This window comes from Podarcis melisellensis (genome assembly GCF_964234715.1).
Source record: "Podarcis melisellensis genome assembly, chromosome: 14".
NCBI lineage: Eukaryota > Metazoa > Chordata > Lepidosauria > Squamata > Lacertidae > Podarcis > Podarcis melisellensis.
This window is the reverse complement of record NC_138546.1, coordinates 18752947-18773920: the sequence shown is the minus strand read 5'-3', so window position 1 is coordinate 18773920 and position 20974 is coordinate 18752947. Positions and strand designations below refer to the sequence as shown.

Genomic DNA, 20974 nt, shown 5'->3' with positions numbered 1-20974 from the left:
TGTGCTCAGATCCTTCCCACAGGCATCTGAGTGGCCATTGTGAGAACAGGATGCTGGACTAGATAGGCCAGCATGCTCTTAGGTTTGCTTTGCCTTCCTGCCTGAGCAAAGCTCCTTCCCTCCTCACCAGGTGGCTGGTTCCTAGGTGAGACCTGGCAGCGCACATTCCAGGCCCAGCCAGTATTCATTTAGCAGGGCCTTGGGCTTGTTGGAGCAAGCTCTCACGCCTGCTTGACTCCAACAGGAAACCCCTCTTGTGCCCTTCCTTCCAGGTGGAACCTCACCTTCTCTTTGATTAGCTTGGGAGATCCACTTTCACCTCCAAAAGCCACAGGGCTGGCGAAGAAGTAGATCAGCTGCAAGGACACCTGCATGTACCTCTGTGAGCCTTCGGTGAGCCTGTCAGGCCAGAGAACCTTCCAGCATATAATTGAACCCATGTGGCTGATGAACTGGGGCAGAGGGGATTCTCTGGGACAGAGATTGCTCCAGAGCTGGGAGGGTGTTGGGAATGAGGAGTCTCTGTCCTATCAAGCCAGTGAGTGGGGGAAAGTACAGTGGTACCTCGGGTTAAGAACTTAATTCATTCTGGAGGTCCGTTCTTAACCTGAAACTGTACTTAACCTGAGGTACCACTTTAGCTAATGGGGCCTTACGCTGCCCCCGCACAATTTCTGTTCTCATCCTGAGGTAAAGTTCTTAACCTGAGGTACTATTTCTGGGTTAGTGGAGTCTGTAACCTGAAGCGTCTGTAACCTGAAGCGTCTGTAACCCGAGGTACCACTATAGGTTTCAAGAAGCAGTGGCGTAGTGTGGGTTGTCAGCACCCGGGGCAAGGCAAGTAATTTGCGCCCCCTAACCCGTGGATTTGCGCCCCCTAACCTGTGGATTTGCGCCCCCTAACCCGTGGATTTGCGCCCCCTAACCCTAACCCCCAAATGTTGCGCCTGGTGCGGCCGGGCCCCCCTGCACCCCCACGCTACGCCACTGTCAAGAAGGACTGTGGGGTTTGCCAGCTGCTGTTACCTGCCTCTGCCATCAGTGCTGGTTCTGACTTCTAAAAAGTCTATTGCAGAAAAGTCCAGCGGTGAGTGCTTGCCATTCCTTTAGCACAATTTATTTCATAAAATTTATACACTGCTTGATCGTAAAACAGGAAAAAAACTCACAAGAGTTGCAGTGTTTAAACCACCTCAGTCCATGAAGCTCACTGGATACCCAATAAACTGTAGTAAAAGGCGCAAGGAGAGAGGATAATAATATATGAAGGAAGGAATAACAAATAAGGTGAATAACGCAATAATAACAAAAATAATAGAAGATTGCACATGGGTGGAGGGAAATACTGGGCTGTTGGGGAGGGAGGTGAAGGGATTAATTGAAATTGTTAAAGATTGGTATAGAACTTAAGAGATTTAAATTTTCATAGAGATTCTATAAGGAAAGCAGAAAGCAGCAAGAAATATCAAGTAAAGGTATCAGAGAGGAGATCAGTGTAAATGAAAAAATGAGACTTATGGTTTTGTTACATATGATTTTATTTTGGAGTTGTCTGTTTATTTTGGGGTTGTTTGTTGTAAAGAATGTATATTACATGAATAAAATAATAAAGGACCATCAAGAGACTGATACTGAAGAAGTAGAAAGGGGGGAAATAAATAAATAAACAAACTGCTGTGTCTACACAGCCTAACGTCCCTTTGAAAGGTTCTTAACCAACCCTGCTGCCTTGGGGAATCCTCCTGTTCTTACTGCTGAATGGGACCAATATATCTGTCCCCCAAGTCAGGCCCTGATGGTGCCACTGCCTTCCACAGCCTGGGAGGAAATACATTGCTGGCTTTACTGAAGTTTAGCTGCATCTTCTCCAATCCATTGTTTGTTTAGGGTATGCAGTCCTGTCTCTCCTGCCTCCAGCAGGAAGTGGCGTTCCCATCCCCACCAGGGAGAATTCAAGCAGTCTGGCAAAAAAGGCAGCATCACATTTCAGAAGCTGTCAGCGGCGCTGACGGATGGCTGGAGTCCCCTTGGGCTAGGATGCTGGCACCGCCGGACGCCAGCTGGCGCTTCATACACTGCGCCCGGGAAGCCCTGGCGCTTTGAGGGTGTAGCCCTCTCCATCCCTGAGGCTCGGGGTGGCTTGTAATTGGAAAGTGCATACCAAGAGGGCAGCACGTGGGGCTCTTTAGCTTAGAGAAAAGGGCAGGGAGAGGCGACGTGATGGAAGGTTATAGAATTGTGCCTGGCAGTGGGCAGAGTGAAGTTTTTCTCCCTCTCTCACAGCACTAGAACTCATGGGTGTCCAATGAAGCAGAATGCTGGAAGATTCAGGCCAGACCTTCTTCCTGCAGCGCAGAGTTAGCCTTTGGAACTCCCTGCCACAGGAGGCAGGGATGGCCACCAACTTGGATGGCTTTAAAAGAGGGTTAGATAAATTCATGGAGGAGAAGGCTCTCAATGGCTGCCAGATAGGATTGTGATGCTTTGCCTCTGCAGTCAGAGACAGAAATGCTTTTGCACCCCAGCTGCTGGAAATAGCAGGAGAGGAGAGGGCTCTTGTGCTTGAGGGTTTCCTAGAGGCATCTGGTTGGCCACAGTGAGAACTGCATGCTGGACTAGATCATAGCTGTCAACTTACAGATTTGAAAATAAGGGACCAGCAGCCAAAATAAGGGATTTTCCGGGCACAGGTATGTTCAACTTCTGAGCCCCTCCGAGCCGAAGGCAGAAATCCCAGCCAGCAGCCAAACGAAGCGTCATCAGTAAGGGACAGCAGTGGGACATGGTGCTGGGATAAGGGACTGTCCTGCCAAATAAGGGACACTTGACAGCTATGGACTAGATGGACCACTGGCCTGATCTAGCAGGTGGTTCTTACGTGGTACATACGTAGCCAATTTTTATTTTACTTTTTACCAAAAAAAATAAATGCAAAAAAACCCCCTCCGTCTGCCAGAGGTTCCCTATCCCTGGTGAAAAAGATAGGAATCTAGACCTTAGCCATCCCAATCGCCACATGCATTTTTGGCCTCTCCTCTCGCAAACTGTGAACTCTCGTTTGCCCCGGTTGCCCTGGTTAAACTGGGGCAGCCACCAAAGGAGCGAGGAGGGAAACAGTTCAGAGAGCCAGATCTGATTACTCGGGGATGCCTCAGGCAGGATCCTTTACATGCTGCGGCTGGAGGTGAATAAAGCGGTTACTGTGTTGTTGCTCCCCCTGCCCCCGGGAGGCATTTTGAAGCAGATGACACAGATACGGTATCGCAGGGGAGATAAAACACAGCAAACAATTAGATGCAGGAGATTAGAGGCCTCAGGAGTAGATCCAAGAGTTGACTCTGGTTTCCCCTTTGGGAGATGCTAACAAAACCGTCTGTTTGAAGGAGGCAGCCAATAGGGAAGCCTGCCTGCCTCTTGCCAGCTCTCCCTTCCTCCTTCTAGTTCGCTGAGAGAGCACCTGCTTGCAGAGGGTCCCAGAATCAATTCCCAGGTAGGGCTGGGAATCTTCCCTCTTCGAAACCCTGGGGAGCCACTGCCAGTCAGTGTGGAAAATAATGATCTAGATGGATTGCTGGTCTGTCTCCGTATAAGGCAGCTTCTGAATAAATATAGCCCTTGATCCAGAACCATGAAGACTAGATTCTTACTTAACTTTGAGCAAAGGCTCAAAGTGCTAGAGTATTTGCTTTGCATGCAGAAGTTCCCAGGTACAGTCTCCAGCACCTCTGGATAGAGTTGGGGGAGATTCCTTGCCTTGAAACCCTGGAGTGCTGCTGCCAGTCAGTGTAGACAATACTGAGCTTGATGGACCAATGGCCTGATTCAGTGCAGTGCTGCTCCCCTACATACACACAGCGATAAAAGATGGGTGGTATTCAGTTAAGGTCACACCCACAGCACACATTTAAAACTCTCTTATAATCCTTGAATAGGCATGACTTACCCAAAAGAATATTGTTATGAGTCCTGGGAACTGTAGTTCCATGAGGGGTCTCATAACAAGTCTCATAAACTCTTAACAAACTACACTTCACAGGGTTCTTTGGGGGAGCTATGGCTGTTCAAAAGCTGCAGTCAGATAACAGCTTTTCTTTTCCTTGCCAGTGACTCAAATGCTCTTTAGAAGAGGGATCTACTGCTCCAGGTGTGAATGTGGGATGCTTTCTGGCCTCTAAGTTTCTGCATGAGTCCAAAAGCCTGCAAGACCTCAATAATAATAATAATAATAATAATAATAATAATAATAATAATAATGATTTATTATTTATACCCCGCCCATCTGGCTGGGTTTCCCCAGCCACTCTGGGCGGCTTCCAACAAAACACTAAAATACAATAACCTATTAAACATTAAAAGCTTCCCTAAACAGGGCTGCCTTTAGATGTCTTCTAAAAGTTTGGTAGTTATTTTTCTCTCTGACATCTGGTGGGAGGACGTTCCACAGGGCGGGCGCCACTATCGAGAAGGCCCCCTGCCTGGTTCCCTGTAACTTGGCTTCTCGCAGCAAGGGAACCGCCAGAAGGCCCTCGGCGCTGGACCTCAGTGTCCGGGCAGAGTAGGTAAGAGGCATGTGACCCTCTGAAAGGTTCTTGAGTTGACACTGCACTCCAGTCACATCTGCACTGAAACCTTTGGTACCTGAACTGTTTTCTATGGAGCAGCAATCACTTCACCACCAGGGAAGAAGGTGAAATCTGCATGTGTTGTTCTGTCCGCTTTTGTCTCTGGGCTCCAACCACCACTGTCATTTGGCCCTCGGAAGGATTTGCGGCCCTTAGGGCTGGAAAAAGAATGTGGTCTTTTGCATTCTGGGTGCTTGTCTACCTAATGGGTAACTTCTTCTTATCTTCTGCAGCCCTCAAGAGGTCCTTTGATATGGAAGATGCTGAAGAGGTGAAGGCTTTCCCACCTTCCTCCCCACCTAGGTCGCCCCTGGGCCCAAGCCCACCTGGTGTCATCCACTCCACAGGCAACGGAGAAGGGAAAAGGTTGGGGCCCCCTATCCAGCCTACGTACCAAGCCCACATCAGCCTGAGCTCCAGCCCCAGCCCAGCCCACAGTCCCATTCTCAAGTCAAGAATCGGGAGCAGTCTCTCTTTCAACCGAGCCACCACCCACCCACCTCGGGCCAATGGCACCAACCTTAACAGGGTCTCGTCCTTCCAAACACGGCTAAACCCCAACGGGCTCTCTTCATCCTTGGGGCCAGAAAGCGACAACGAGAGCCTCCACAGCTCTTCCTCCAGCTTGGAGTGCCCCGTGGCCTCTAAAGGCCCCCAGAGCAGCACCCAGCAATCTGAATCTCTGGGAATCGGGGGCTCCCACCTCCCTAGTCCCATCCTCAAGAAGTTCTCCTCTTATGGCAACGTCTTCCATGCCGAGGTGGGCCGACCCATCCGGCAGGTCTCCAAGGCCACCGCCAACCACAGCTCGTTGCCGTCGCTTGACCTGCACATTGCCGAAGACCAGGGACCCAGCCCGACGCTCTGCTCCACGCCAAACATGGACCCTGCCATCCTTCGGAGCTCCAGCAAACACAACTGTGTCTCCTCACTGCCGAAGAACAGCCTTCTGATAAGAAAGGAGTCCCCTGTTCCTCCGTTGGAGGTAAGCCAGTTGGCAACTGGGAGCCCTCCTGGTGTGGTTCCCAGGCAGACGACGAAGTTGCAGAAATTTCCCATCAGCCTGGATGGGTTGATTGGGAAGACTCTGGAGAGTATCGGCCCAGCGGTGGTGACTGACTCTAGGTCCAGACCGTTATCTAAGGCACAGCTTCAGGTGAGTCTTGGCACCAGCCCCGGAGCGTCCTACCAACCCCAAGAAGTGGCCGGGGAGGATAAAGCTGTCATCAAGGACAGTGTTTCCCTGCCGCCATCTTCTGGAACAGTTTCAGGGATAGGAGGCAATGAGGGTTTGGCAGTAGCGCCTCAGGCTGCTTCCTTCCGGCTGGTGTCAGAGCCTCGCATAGCACAGGTCACTTCTCAGCCCTCCTCTCTCGGGTACCAAGCGACGGTGCCTCCGCAAGGTATCCCAGATGTACCCATCCTGAGAGAATGCAGCGGTGCCCCAGCTGAGAGGATTGACTCAGCTTTCTCCCAAGAGGCCTCCAAGCTTCAGACTCTGCCGTCGTCTTCTTGCACAAGGGAAGGTCTCCTTGTGGGAACAAACAGGCCTCTAGAGGTGTCCCTGGAGAAGAAGGATTTACAAGACATTTTGAAGGAAGGTAAGTGGAGTCACTGCATAAGTTCTGCCTGGATTAAAAAATAAATAAATCCCTAATGCTCTTCCTCTAGTAAAAACTGTTCAGGGATTTTGAGAGCCTCCAAAAGAGGTTCAGTAGTTTCGGGAGAGCTTATTTGGTGCCTCCCAGTTGCGGTTTTAATTTCTGCAGTGGTATGTTGAGGTCGCTGTGGAATTAAAGGCCACCCTCACGCCATACTTTTCAAACCACTGTGATACCACTTTAAACTGTCATGGCTTCCCCCAAACAATTCTGACAGCTGCAGTTTGTTAAAAGGTGCTGAGGGTTTTTAGGAGACTGCAGTTTCCCTCGCAAAGCTGCTATTCAGAGAGCAGCTTTACAGTAAATTCCTCTTCCCAGGAAGCTCTAGAAATTGTAGCACTATGAGGGAAATAGGGGCCTAGCGACTATCAGCACCCTTAACAAACTCTGGGGATACTTTAGAGCAGGCATGGCCAAACTTGGCCCTCCATATGTTTTTGGGACTACAACTCCCATCATCCCTGACCACTGGTCCTGTTAGCTAGGGATGATGGGAGTTGTAGTCCCAAAAACATCTGGAGGGCCAAGTTTGGCCGTGCCTGCTTTAGGGGAAGCCATGGCTCTTTAAAGTGGTAGCATAGTGGTTTAAATGTATGGTGCAGCAGTGAGAGAAGATGAAGGACCAAAGCAAAAATTAGTGATGGTGGTGGCCCTGACTAGTGATGCCTGGTGCTGGCATCTCAGTGCTGACACCTGCTGTCCAGGTCCAGCTGTGTGGGGACAGACTGCTGGTTGTTTGTGACAAAGGGGAGGTGCTCTGTATGTGCCCAGGAGCACTTTACTTCCTTTTCTGTTTCCCCCAGTTCAGAAAGCTGAGCTATGTAGCTTAGCCTCACTCCAGAACTTGCCATTTATAGCACACACACAGAGATTCCTTTGCAGTTTCATCTTCTCACATCCTCCTTTGCCCCAGGCAATGAATTTTTAACCCAACATCGCATTTAACGTCTCTCTCTCTCCAAAACCTGCAGAAGAGGTACCTGGTATGAGCCCCACCCAAGGAAAGGGAACAAAAAGTCACACGTTTCAAGGGGCGTCCGTTCCTCACTCTCTGTTCTCGGCTCTGTCTGTGGCATATGGAGTTGATTTCAAGCAACCATTGCTTCTGGAAAGAGACCATCAGCAGCGCTTGTCAGTCTTCACCTCCTTGCCGCAACCCCTCTGGCTGCAAAGTGTCTCACTTCCAGTGGTCTTGAGAGAGTGGGGGGGGAGAGGGGCTGTTTCACCCAGGACCAGTGGCCTGGTGGTGTGGTTTTGAAGGACATGAGTTCATCATGACAGCCCACAGCCATGCGTCCCACAAGAAATCAGACAGTGTAGGCAGGTATGTTGGTTCAGTATTACACACAAAGAGACAGCAGTACATAGCACAATACCTAATTTATTAAGACTAGCATGACTGCAATCCTTACGCATATTTCCCTGGGAGTAATTGCCGCTGGAATTTAGCGGCGGCTGTTCCTGTTGCATCAGTGCACATTGTAAAATCCTTGAGCTTCCCACTCGCGTCCATTGTTAATATTTTTTGCATTGAGTTTTCTAAAAAGAAAACAAGAAATACGACCGATCAATACAAACTACGTCATAATCAGTCAAGGCAATGTGTTCTGTGCAGGAAAGGGGGTGAAGGGGAAGGGGGAAATGTCTGGTGGCGCAGACCAACCCAGTGCTTGAACATTCAAGCAAATAAGGACTCTATGTATCAGAGAACTTCCCATCTTTCTTGTGTTGATGGAAGGCCACCTTCTCTTCCACTTCCAGTTGAGACATATCCTCCATTGCCCTTGGCCCCATGGCTGTTCCCAAGCCGCCCACCTCCATACACACCAATCCCCAATAGCTCAGAGGTAGAGCATCTCCCTTGCATGCTGAAGGACCCAGGTTCAATCCCCAGCTTCTCCAGGTAGGGATGGGAAAGAAGACTCAATAGTGAGCTAGTCTGAGCCCAAAGGCCTGACTCAGTACAAGATAGCTGACCATGTTCCTATTTAAATCAGCCCTTTGTTCAGAACCCTGAAGACATGATTTCTTTTTAGGGGGAGGGCTGTAACCCCGTGGTGGAGCACATGTGTTGCTTGCAGAAAATCACCAGCCTATCTAGATAGTGACGGGAACAAAGGCTGCTGCCTGGAGAACCACTGCCAGGCAATGCCAGCACTACTGAACTAAAAGGAACCAATGGCATGACTTGATATATAATAATAATAATAAGGAGGAGGAGGAGGAGGAGGAGGAGGACCTACACTGGCTCCCAGTACGTTTCCGAGCACAATTCAAAGTGTTGGTGCTGACCTTTAAAGCACTAAACGGCCTAGGTCCAGTATACCTGAAGGAGCATCTCCAACTCCATTGTTCTGCCCGGACACTGAGGTCCAGTACTGAGGGCCTTCTGGCAGTTCCCTCGCTGTGAGAAGCCAAGTTACAGGGAACCAGGCAAGAGGGCCTTCTCGGTAGTGGCACCTGCCCTGTGGAATTCCCTCCCACCAGATGTCAAAGAGAAAAATAACTACCAAACTTTTAAAAGACATCTGAAGGCAGCCCTGTTTAGGAAGCTTTTAATGTTTAATACGTTATTGTATTTTAGTGTTTTGTTGGAAGCCACCCGGAGTGGCTGGGGAAACCCTGCCAGATGGGTGGGGTATAAATAAATTATTATTATTAATTATTATTATTATTATTATTATTATTATTATTATTATTATTATTATTATATTTTATTTATACCCCGCCCTCCCCAGCTAGAGCCGGGCTCAGGGCGGCTAACACCAGTAAAATTACAATAAAAAAATAATGGGGGGGGGCAGTTTAAAATACAGGTTAAAAATGCAATTTAAAATGCAGCCTCATTTTAAAAGTAGCCCATATATCAAAACCATAAGGGGAGGGAAACATAAGGATCGGACTGAATCCAAACCAAAGGCCAGGCGGAACAGCTCTGTCTTGCAGGCCCTGCGGAAAGATGTCAAGTCCCGCAGGGCCCTGGTCTCTTGTGACAGAGCGTTCCACCAAGTCGTATGCAGCTTCCAAAGTTCCTGCGAGGATGCTGAGTGCTGATGCGTTCCCTGTCCCGATCCCCTGTGATACTCCAGCCTCTTTGGCCAGAGGCAGGGTTTCTCCAGCAGACAGACATGAAAGGGGTTCCCCCAAAGGGCAGGAAGCTTGGAAGCCACTGCTTTTAAGACGAGCCACCCAGCTGTTTCCCCTGCAGGAATGAGGGGTGCAGCTGGACTATCAAGGTAGCTTGCAAGTCACTGAGGAGCCTCCGTCTCCAGAATGTCAGACTTTCCCCTAAACCCATTATTCATCTCAGGGCCGCTCTAGGCTTCCTCTCTCTTCAGAGGACACTATGTAGGGAGAATCTGTCAATTTCAGCTTCGCTCAGTTTCTTATGTTTCCAGTCTTTACTTCTTCACATTTCTACATCACACACACACACACACACACACACACACACACCCCTCATGAAAATTCATCAGCATCTTCAGGTGAATTTCTCCCAACATACGCATTTTTTGCTTCATGTGCACATTTCTGCAAGCTGTTTCCCCTCGTGCAATGCTTTTCTTTGTATGTTAGGTCCGCCAATATATATGTGTTTTATGCACAGTTTACCCACATATACGGATATTTTGGCAATGCATTACATGGCCGCAGGCTGCAGAAATGCATTGCAAGATTTGGAGAAGTGCGAATTTTGGAAGACAGCCTTGTTTCGCTTTGCATATTGTTTTTGGAAAGGGTGGGTTAGGGAGGTTTGCCTTTAGATGCAGACTGAGTGACTTTCTCCCCATCACTAGAGAGGACACTGGGTCACTTGGAGAGAAGGCCAGGCCTTGGGCCACTTTGCTGCCTGCTCTCCCTTCCCTCGGGGTCAGCCATAGTTTCTGCTCATAGCTTTTCGATGAGGCAGATCTCGGTCAGCGTCTGGATGGAAACTGGAGGAAGTTTACTTTCCAGAGCTTCCTCATATTTGAGGCATTAGGAGGACAAAGCGGTTCTCTGTTCCAGTTTCTTCTGTGTCGTGTTGGCTGCACAGCCTCTTGTCTCTTGAGTTTTGGAATGTGCTGGGTCTCTCCCCTCACAGACTGCTCAGATAGGAACTGACCAAAAAAATCAGCCTAGTCTGGTATCCTGTTTTCCCACAGTGGTCAGCATAATGCCTTGGGGAAGCCCAATAGTCCCGGTATTCAGTGGTATACTGTCCCTGGAGCTGGAGGTTCCATCTAATTGTTAGGCATGATCCAGAGCCCCAAGCAAAATTTCATTTCCATTTCCAAGCCTCCACTGATTTTTGGCAGCAGTGGAATTACCGTATTTTTTGCTCTATAGGACGCACCCGACCATATGACGCACCTTGTTTTAGAGGGGGAGAAGAAGAAGAAAAAATTCTCCCCCTATCTGCTCAGCACCCCTTCAGCGAAGCAGCAGGAGAAACGGAGCCCCTTTTCTCCTCCCACTTTGCTGAAGGGGCATTGCGCAGCTCTCCCTCTCTGCTGAAGCCAGTAGAGTCTTGCCCTCCCAGCTTCAGCAAAAGGAACCCGAAGCCTCCGGAGCACAGTGGGAACTCACGCTGTGCTCCGAAGACTTCAGGCGGCTATACCTGAAGCCTGGAGAGTGAGAGGGGTCAGTGCGCACCGACCCCTCTTGTTCTCCAGGCTTCAGCGAAAGCAACGTGAAGCCAAGGAACGTGGAGGGAGCGCTCCCTCTGCGCTTTGGAGGCTTCGCGTTGCTATCGCTGAAGCCAAGAAGCCTGCATTCGCTCCATAGGCGCGCACACATTTCCCCTTAATTTTTGGAGAAGTGGCTTAGTCATGCTGGCCACATGACCCGGAAGCTGTACGCCGGCTCCCTCGGCCAATAAAGCAAGATGAGCGCCACAACCCCAGAGTCGGCCGCGACCGGACCTAGTGGTCAGGAGTCCCTTTACCTTATGGTGGTGTCCAGGGTGGAAAGATCTTGGCAGGCCCCACCAAAAGGTGGATCTGAGGGAGCATGTGACCAGCACAGCCAACCAGGGACACTGCAGCTATGACATCCAATGGAAGGCGAGAGGCAGGGGGCACAGGATTTTGGCGTCACACAAGGCATTGCTGAAATCTGAGACGCCAAGTTCTGCCACTGGCCCCACAACCACCACTGGCTGGACCTCCAAGTGCCCAAGCGTGACAAGCGGTGACGCCTGATCCGTGGGAAACAGTACAGTACACAAAGACACACACCTGGAAAACTAGAGTTTATCAGGGGTAATGGTGGGATGAGTCAGATCAAGCGCCGAGCTCTCTGCTTCAACCCGCCTTCAGCAACTTATCATCTGTCTTCATCCTCAAACGAGCTCTTTATCGTAACTGTTTGTTTGCCCAGATGAGGCAGGTTAGGACAAAAAACCCCCGCTTCTTTCTTTTGCTGATCCTCAGGCTGGGCTGTTGTTTGGGACACAATGATTTTGTACCGATGCCAGCTCTGATTGTGTGTGTTCCCTCTCCCTCTCTCTCCAATACACACAAACACCATTTTTCTTGATTCTCCTGGTTTCCTTGGCTTGGGGACAAGTTCTGAAGTCTTTTTTTACTCCACCCTGCAACTAGAGGAGGTGGCAGATGTCCAAATAGTATTTCTTAAGATGTTTTAACACCTACCTAAGCAACAGAAGGGAACAGCTGTGTACTCACTCAAGGTGAAGTTGGGCAGGGAGTGGGTGGAAATTTCATTCTTTATTGACAATGGGCTCCTCCAGACATGTTCCCAGTGTGCAGATGTGGGGAGGGACCCCCTTCCACCCCCCATGTGCAATAAAACTTGCTATTAACAGAGCCTAGGACTTGCCGATCAGAAGGTCAGCGGTTCAAATCCCCGCGACGGGGTGAACTCCCGTTGCTCGGTCCCTGCTCCTGCCAACCTAGCAGTTCAAAAGCACATCAAAGTGCAAGTAGATAAATAGGTACCATTCCAGCAGGAAGGTAAATGGTGTTTCCGTGCGCTGCTCTGGTTCGCCAGAAGTGGCTTAGTCAAGCTGTACACCGGCTCCCTCGGCCAGTAAAGCGAGATGAGCACCGCAACCCCAGAGTCGTCCGCGACTGGACCTAATGGTCAGGGGTCCCTTTACCTTCCTTGCAGACCCACATCTCCCCACTATCTATAGGCCCTTCCCACCTGTTCTAAATGAGAGTGGGCAGTTTCATGCAGACACGTGCAGTGGAGGCCCTTGGTCTATGTCCTGCAACATTGCCAACCTGGTGCTCTCCAGAGGTTTTGGGCACCAGTTCTAAACTGCCCCAGCCAGCGGCCTCCCTGGAGATGCTGGAAGATCTCTGAAAAGGAAAGGATTAACAAGATTTGATTAAATCAGGGATAGAGGACCTGTGTTCCAGATTTTGCTGGACTCCCAACTACAGATCAGGAAGAAATTCATTGGGTTCAAATTTTAATATTGATGTCCAGTGACAGAGAGCACTTGCTTTGCATGCAAAAGTCCCAGGTTCAGTCCCCAGGTAGAGCTGAGCCAGGTCCCTGCCTAAAATCCTGGAAAGTCACTGCCAGTGTGGGTAGACAGTACCAGGCTAAATGGACCTGTGGTCTGACTCAGTTTAAGGCAACATCCTCTCTTCCTTACCAATATACAATCTATTCGAAATTCGCACTTTGTATGTTGGAATGCAGTTCTCCAACCAAAGAATGTATCCTATGGAAAACATAGCAACATGCATTCTAGTGGGGGGGAGTGCTTATAAAAATGCAAAACTGCAAAAAAATGTGTATATTTAAGAGATGTGTGCATGGAAACGTATACAATTTTTTTTGTGCTGGCTTTAACAAAAATGCAAATGTGTAAAGATAAAGGTAAAGGGGCCCCTGACCATTAGGTCCAGTCGTGGCTGACTCTGGGGTTGTGGCACTCATCTCGCTTTATTGGTCGAGGGAGCCGGCGTACAGCTTCCGGGTCATGTGGCCAGCATGACTAAGCCATTTCTGGCGAACCAGAGCAGTGCACGGAAATGCCGTTTACCTTCCCGCTAGAGCGGTACCTATTTATCTACTTGCACTTTGCCGTGCTTTTGAACTGCTAGGTTGGCAGGAGCAGGGACAGAACAACGGGAGCTCACCCCGTTGCGGGGATTCGAACAGCCGACCTTCTGATTGGCAAGTCCTAGGTTCTGTGGTTTAACCCACAGCGCCACCCGCGTCCCTCGCACTGAAACAGAGTGAGCCATAATTAAGATGGGAGAAGTTAGGAACTAAGAGAGAGTTTGCAGTTGCAGCCAATGGTGAGGGATGGCAGGAGATGTCCACCAACATGTGGAGGGCCACAGTTTTCCCGACCGCCGGACTAAACCTTGGATGTGGAGGAAAAGCAGGAGCCCGTAAACACAATCCAGGGAATGCGAGGCAAGGAGCTCTCAGCTTCCTTGTGTCTCTGAGGAAGACAGACAGCGAGAAAGAATGTCTCAGCAAAGCATCCCCATAAGCCTATTATGGCCTTCTGTGGGAAGTGCTCTGATCAAGCCTGCATCAGTGATTAAATCTTTGTTAATTGAGCACAGCCCTGGGATTACTCCTTGGCTGCTTGGGAAACAAACCATCTCCAATTACTCCCTGTCTGCAGGGGACCATTAACCTGCGACGTCCTCTCTTAATAAGTTGCCTTTGAATGTGGGCACACTGGCGTGGCCCAGCTGTTTCTGCTTCACTGTGGTTATGCTTTTAATAACCCGCCTCTTGACTGGGCTTCCCTTCCCAGGCAGGAGCTGGCAGGCAGGCAGGCAGGCGGAAGAAGAGTGGAACCACAGCCCTGTGTTTGCTGGTTCCCCCACCGCACCCCTCCTACCATTTGTTTAACTAAAGCTTGGAGTCAGATATCTTCCCTGAGCATTGTTGAGTTCGAAGGGACCACAAGGGCCTTCTAGTCCAACCCCCTGCAATGCAAGAAGGTTTTGCCCAACGTGGGGCTTGAACCCACAGCCCTGAGATAGAGTCTCATGCTCTTCCTAGAGCTGAGCACAGCCCAAGAAATGCCAAGTGCCTAGCATCTAAATATTTGTTTAAAATATGCCACCATTCCACTTTTTACAAAGCAGGGTGAGGGCTGGACTGTGAGGGTGATTGGGATGCTGCCCCACCAACCTCAGTCTGCCCTCAGCCAGACCCCACCTGCTTGCCTTCTTACAAATATCCAGCCCATGGAATGGTGGTCTGCCTGCCGTCCTCCTCCTCCTCCTCCTCCTCCTCCTCCTCCTCCTCCTTACTCTCCGTGTTGCCCCTTGTAGAGCTCGGCAGGGAGGAGGAAGGTGCAGACAAAGTTAGAATTAGTTGGCGCTGACTCTGGCGCCACCTACTGTTGGGCTCCCTGCCCACCTGCCATCCTGTGGGCACCTCTAGACATTACTGCTTGGGATTATCCAGGACAACCAGGTGTTTCATAATTGACCAGGCACCTCAGGCCTCCTGGGAAGGTTATCCTGGCCAAAATGCATACTTGGTTGTTGGGGAAAACCCACAGAGCTCCAAACGATCTCAATCCCACTAATAGTGAACTCAAGTGGTTGAGTGCCAACAGAAATGCAGCCAAAGGAGGGTTACCAAGGAACAAGAGGAGGGGTCTTTATGCTTGGGGCAATTATGAGGTTTGCAGAATTCTTCCTATTTTTTCAAGGGTACTAAGGGAGCAGGCAAAGCAGATGCTCTTATCACTGAACTACCACCCTTCTCTGTTGCGGAAGAATCCCTGTGTGTGTCAAACTCTGCCAACCCTACAGATTCGACAGGTGCCACGCCCCCTTCAGGTGCTGGTGATACTTCCTGTCAATCACAGTTTGGCATGAACCAAAAGCTTTGATGCTGTAATCAGCACCTTTGCTGCAAGGGAGGAGGCAGTGTCACAGGTGCTTGATAAATCAAGAAATGATCCCCAGCACCAACACTTGTTGCGCATGCACGCTGTGGGATTTCACATAGATATGACTCATCTTTCCTGGGAACAAGAGGCCATGAGTATGCCTCAGCAAATTCCTGGGAATGATAATGGAAAGGAGCATGACTCATGGGTTCATACGCAGATTTATATTCTTGACGGGCTGGTGGATTTTACCCTCAGCTTGTGGAAGCTCCTAGGCAGATCTTTTCAATCCTGCATCTGTCCCTAAACACCTGCACTAACCCTTCAGAATGCCAGCAAGCCTGTTAACTCACCTGTAGGATCCAAATGCCTCTGGCTCAGATAATTGGCTTCTGGTTTTTTTTGTCAATATTATCAAATGTGGGAATGTTATTGTCCATTTGATTACAATACTCTTTTTAAAAAAGTTTTATTGTAAGTTGCTGTATGCATGTCACAGGCTTACCTTTTATTTGTAGGCCAGCTTGACTTTTTGTTTTTGTTTTGCTCCTCCATTCATTACTCTTGGGCTATGTAAACACCATACGTTTAAAGCATATTCTCCCCACTGGGAACTGTAGTTCACCCTTCATGGAGCTGCGATCCCCAGTGCACTTAACAAACTATAATTCCCAGGATTATTTGCTGGGATGTGGGAGATTACTTTAAATGCATGGTGTGCACACTGTCACAGGGAGGGAATAACATTCTCTTGAGAATTGGAGTCCATCAACATCTGGGCACCCAAGGGTGAAAAACACAGTTCTAAGGTGCACACAGCATTCAGCGCAGCTTGCCTGAGTACATCCATCATCTTAAATGTGTGGTGTGTCTGTGTTGTTTTTTTAAAATTTTTATTATTTAATGAATGACATACACAAACAGCCCCAGCCTGGAGCTTCAGACAGAGGATGTGCCTAATGCCAAGGGAGTTACCCAGGAGGAAACAGTCAGAGCCGCTATAGCTTTCCTAGTCTGCTCCAAAGACACCCGTAGGGCCTGGGGCCAGGCGGTCTCCCTTTAAGAGGAACAACCGGTCATGGTCTCAGAGATTCCTAGCAACCGTGTTGCATCACACCTGCGTTGTGATTCACCTCCGCAGCCTCCTCTTGGCAGAGTTGATTTAGTAGCAGACGCAAGGAAGGAACAGGGTTTCCCAAGGGTGTCTGAGGAATGAAGGACATGGTCCTGCTGGAGCTGTGTGGGGAAGATGGCATGAAGGAAGGTAGGAAGCCGGGTCTTCTGCGGGGAGCGGAAAGGGCCAGGTGATGTCTCAGGTCGCTGCCAGTCCTCCAGGCTCCAGTCATCTATGGTTCCCACCCCTTCCATTTTTATCCTCATGACAACCATGTCAGGTAGGCTAGGCCATGGGTAGGCAAACTAAGGCCCAGGGGCCAGATCCAGCCCAATTGCCTTCTAAATCTGGCCCGCGGACAGTCCGGGAATCAGCGTCTTTTTACAATGCTTTTATTTTATTTTATTATTTTATTTTATTTATTACAATGCTTTTATTTAAAATGCATCTCTTGGTTATTTGTGGGGCCTGCCTGGTGTTTTTACATGAGTAGAATGTGTCCTTTTATTTAAAATGCACCTCTGGGTGATTTGTGGGGCATAGGAATTTGTTCATTTCCCCCCCAAAAATAGAGTCCGGCTCCCCACAAGGTCTGAGGGGCAGTGGACTGGGCCCCCGCTGAAAACGTTTGCTGACCCCTGGGCTAGGCTATGCCAAGACAGTGAGTGGGCTGAGGTCACCCAGTGGGCTTTGTGGAAGAGAGGATTTAAAACAGGGCCCCTCTCCCACCCACCCATCCTTCCTCCTAGTGTGATGCTCTAAGCCAGGGATTGGGGAACCTGCGGCTCTCCAGAAACTGATGGGCTCCATCAGCCCCCAACCATCCTGGCCAGTGGTCAGGAGGTGACGGGAGTTCTGCAATATCTGAAGGGCCACAGATTAGCCACCCCTGCTGTCACCATTATGGGCTGGCATAATGGTTAGAGCAGTGTTTCCCAAACTTGGGTCTCCAGCTGTTTCTGAACTACAGTTCCCATCGTCACTGACCACTGGTCCTGCTAGCTAGGGATGGTGGTAGTCCGAAAACAGCTGGAGACCCAGGTTAGAGAAACACTGGGTTAGAGTATTAGACCAGGAGCTGGGAGAGCAGCAGGTCCCTGGCTCGCCACTTTAAGGCCAGTGGTGTGGATAGTGGGTGTTTTCTTTGTCTAGTTGGCCAATTCTGCCTTCCTAAATGTCAGCTGTTGCTTTGACTTCATTCATGGGCTAAAGGCACTGAGAAGTGGGAGCAGGCTGTTTTGTCATTTAAAAAAAATCAAAAATTGAGGAGAGTGCTTGCACATTTTGCCTCATCTGTCAGGTTCTATTTATTTATTTTTATTCATTTTCCTTTTTCATTCATTACATACATCTCATATCCATAACATTTTCTATACATTCCTCCCTCCCCTTCTGGGCTTCCCCCAACTTCCATTTCTGGTTTGTTTCTCCTTTCACCCACTTGGCTGCTTCCTAAAAGAAAATAATACTAATAACAATATCAAACCTTAAAACCGTAAAACTTAAAACATAAAAATAAAATACACCATCCTATTTCTCTATCTTCCACACATTTTCTAATGATAATGATGCGAATGGTTATTTAAATCCCGCCATCCTGCCATTATTATTATTAGGTTCTAATAACGTTAACAGCTTAACTCTTAAAAATATATTAAAGCTGGGAATCTGAAGATTATGGTTTACTCAGACTGCCCCCCCCCACTTGCTGCCTCCCATAGATGCCCATGGTATTGGGTCTAAGACAGGGGTCAGCAACCTTTTTCAGCCATGGGCCGGTCCACCATCCCTCAGACCATGTGGGGGGCCGAACTGTATTTTTTTTGGGGGGGGGGAAATAATGAATGAATTCCTGTGCCCCACAAAGAACCCAGAGATGCATTTTAAATAAAAGGACACATGCTACTCATGTAAAAACATGCTGATTCCTGGACCGTCCGCGGGCCAGATTGAGAAGGCGATTGGGCCGCATCCAGCCCCCTGGCCTTAGTTTGCCTACCCCCGGTCTAAGAGCATAAGACGTTTCTTGCAGGATCAGGCTCCAATGTCCTGTGACTAATGAGATTGAAATATACTCAGAGTCAAGAGTGAATTTCATGCTCTTTATTCAGCTCATAATGGTGAGGAGGAATGGAAGTTCCCCCAGAATGTCTGCTTTATATACTTTATTTACACAATTGGCTGCACGTGATTGGCTAATTCTGGGATTCTCCTGTAGGCTAATCAGGTTGTGGATTCACTTCCACCTGGAGCTGGATTGGGTGGCTCCTGCGGACCAATCATACTGCTGCATTGTTCTAGGACCAATCAGACTGCTGCATTTTGGATCCTATTGTTCTAGGACCAATCAGACTGCTGCATTTTGAATCCTTTTCAACTCAGTACATAACAGAGATGCACAGAGAAAGCTCCCAGGCAGGACTTGAGGGAAGCAGAACTCTCCCCTCCTTTGGTTTCCAGCAACTGGCATTCAGAGGCTTGCTGCCTCCAGCAGTGGAGGTAGAACATTTAGCCCCCAGGGCTAGGAGCCACTGATGAATGTGTCCAATCCTCTTTGAAAGCCACCCAAGTTAGTGGCCATCACTGCCTCTTGCAGGAGCAAATACCATATGTGGGAAGAAGCCTTTCACCAAATCTTCCAAAATTCAGCTTCATTGGATAACCCCGAGTTCCAGGACCATGAGCAAGGGAGAAAGAAACTTTGCTCAGTCCACAATGTCCACATGATGAATAATTTTGCCCTCCTAAGCATTTGCCCACCAACTTCGGCAAACCAGTAGGGCTCCACTTGGTGCAATAAGAGCCTGCTGGGTCAACCCAGGAGCCCATCAAGTCCAGCATCCTGCTCTTGACATGTCCTATGAGAAGACCACAAGAAGGGCTTGGCAGCAGTCTGCCCACTTGTGACTCCTGGCCAATGGCATTTAGAGGCATCCTGGTTCTGACAGTGGAGGTGGAATGTGGCTATTGTGGCTAGCGGCCATGAATAGCCTTCTCCTCCTTAAGGACCTCCTTGGAGTCTCTCTGTTCTTGCGTCCTCCTAGCAAGATACAGCTCAGCACTCGCAATAGGAAAAAGAAACCACAAGGCAGGAAGCTCTTGTGACTTGCGCCCTGCCCACGGAAAGGGGGGGGTGGAATAGCCTGGGTGTATTTCCCTCTTGGGACGACTCTTGGCTCCCACTGAGGGGCCAGCTCTACAGATTGCCACAAGAGGTGGCTGCCAGAGTCACTCTCGCAGCTTCTGCCTCCGGAGGAAGCAGGAGCAGGATTAGTCTCATTTACACAGCACCATCGACTTTGTGGCGCTACAAAGGACAGGTACGGCAGGTCCCTGCCCCAAGGAGGCTTCAGTCTGAAAATGACAAAGCGTGGTAGGGGGAATGCAGGCAGGTGTGGGTAGGGAATAATAGGTGATTTGCTTCAGTTATGCACACTTTTGGCTTAATTGCAAGAGGGTGTAGGGCTGGGGGGCGGGGCTTCATTCCAGAGATCAAATGTGGGCCTCCAAACCTCTCTATGTGGCCCTCAGGACTCTCCCCACCACACATACACAGTCACAAATCCTCTCTCCAGACCATTCTCCTCGCTGCCCCTGCTTTGCCCCTTCCCTTTAATATTTCTGTCTGCTGGATCCTTGAACTCTGACAGTACTTTCCCCTCCTCTGGAATTGTCATCTTCTTTGTCTCCTTGCAGAGAATCTTTATAGCATCTTCATCAAATTGTTCCCATCCAGTGTTTTCAGTGTTCTCCTCCCATCTCATTTCAGGGCTGATTATTAGTAGTAATAATAGTTTTATTATTTATATGCCGCCCATCTAACTGGGTTGCTCCAGCCCCTTCTGGGCAGCTCCCAACAAAATATTCAAAACACACAAGGGACTCATTGTTTTGAAATAATAATAAAATGCAGTTGCAGAACCAGCTTATTCAACATGCACAATTGCAGGTTTTCTGCGATCATGTTTTCATAATTTATTTTTTTTTAAAAAAAAATGGCACAGAGTGGATAAGATGCATTTGATTTTTTTTTTAAAAAAACCACATGCACAAGGGAGCCACAAAGCACATTTCAATGTGAGCCTTGGCACCTCCCGCATAATGCTTGTGGGCAGACCTCCCCCAGCCCTTTCTTCACCTAAAAGTGGGCCAGGGCAACGAGAACAACATGATGATCATCTGGGCTGATTCTTTTCCTTTCCCTTTTCTTCAAAATGCAAACGAGGAGACAGGCTGGCTTGCACCAATTATATGCCCACACAAACGGGCAGACATCCTGCAAGGGCTTGTTCTCCTTGAATGAGAGCGGGGATCCCAGGAAAGGGGAGGGAGGGGGGAGCAGGAAGGATGATTACCATTCTGGTCATGTGTTCCAGGCAGCCTGGCTCCCGCTCTTGTTTGATCCCAATAGGGGAGCTGACAGAGGGGAGGGGACTCCTTCTCTGGCTCTGACAAGCATGAGGATGATTGGGAGCTGAAGGCAAAGGAGGAGGAAAAAGAGGTGCAGATCCTGGGCGCTCTGCTTATGGAATTGGGGAGCAGAGGGGGGACCCTTCGCTGGAGTCCCTGCAGCCTTCTTCTGGGCTGATAGAGAGGAGGTAGGAAGCTGGGCAATGGATGTGCTTTTTGGAGGGGCCTCTGTGAAGGAAGGCGGGGGGCTGGGACCTGGCAGACAAAGAACTCGAGGCGCTTGAGGACAAATGCCTGCTTCTCCTTTGTCTCCCAAGGTCCCTGCTTTTTTGGTGGC

At 49.3% G+C, this 20974-nt stretch overlaps 1 protein-coding gene across 2 annotated transcripts in view; it reads left to right on the top strand.

Annotated features, from left to right (window-relative positions):
* Positions 1-20974, top strand: part of SEPTIN12 (septin 12) — a 72709-nt gene that overhangs the window by 11219 nt on the left and 40516 nt on the right. For both annotated transcript variants that reach the window (XM_081887978.1, XM_081887977.1), the window contains exon 3: positions 4856-6223. In XM_081887978.1, the coding sequence (XP_081744104.1) occupies positions 4856-6223 (1368 nt within the window). The remainder of the gene's footprint in view (positions 1-4855; positions 6224-20974) is intronic.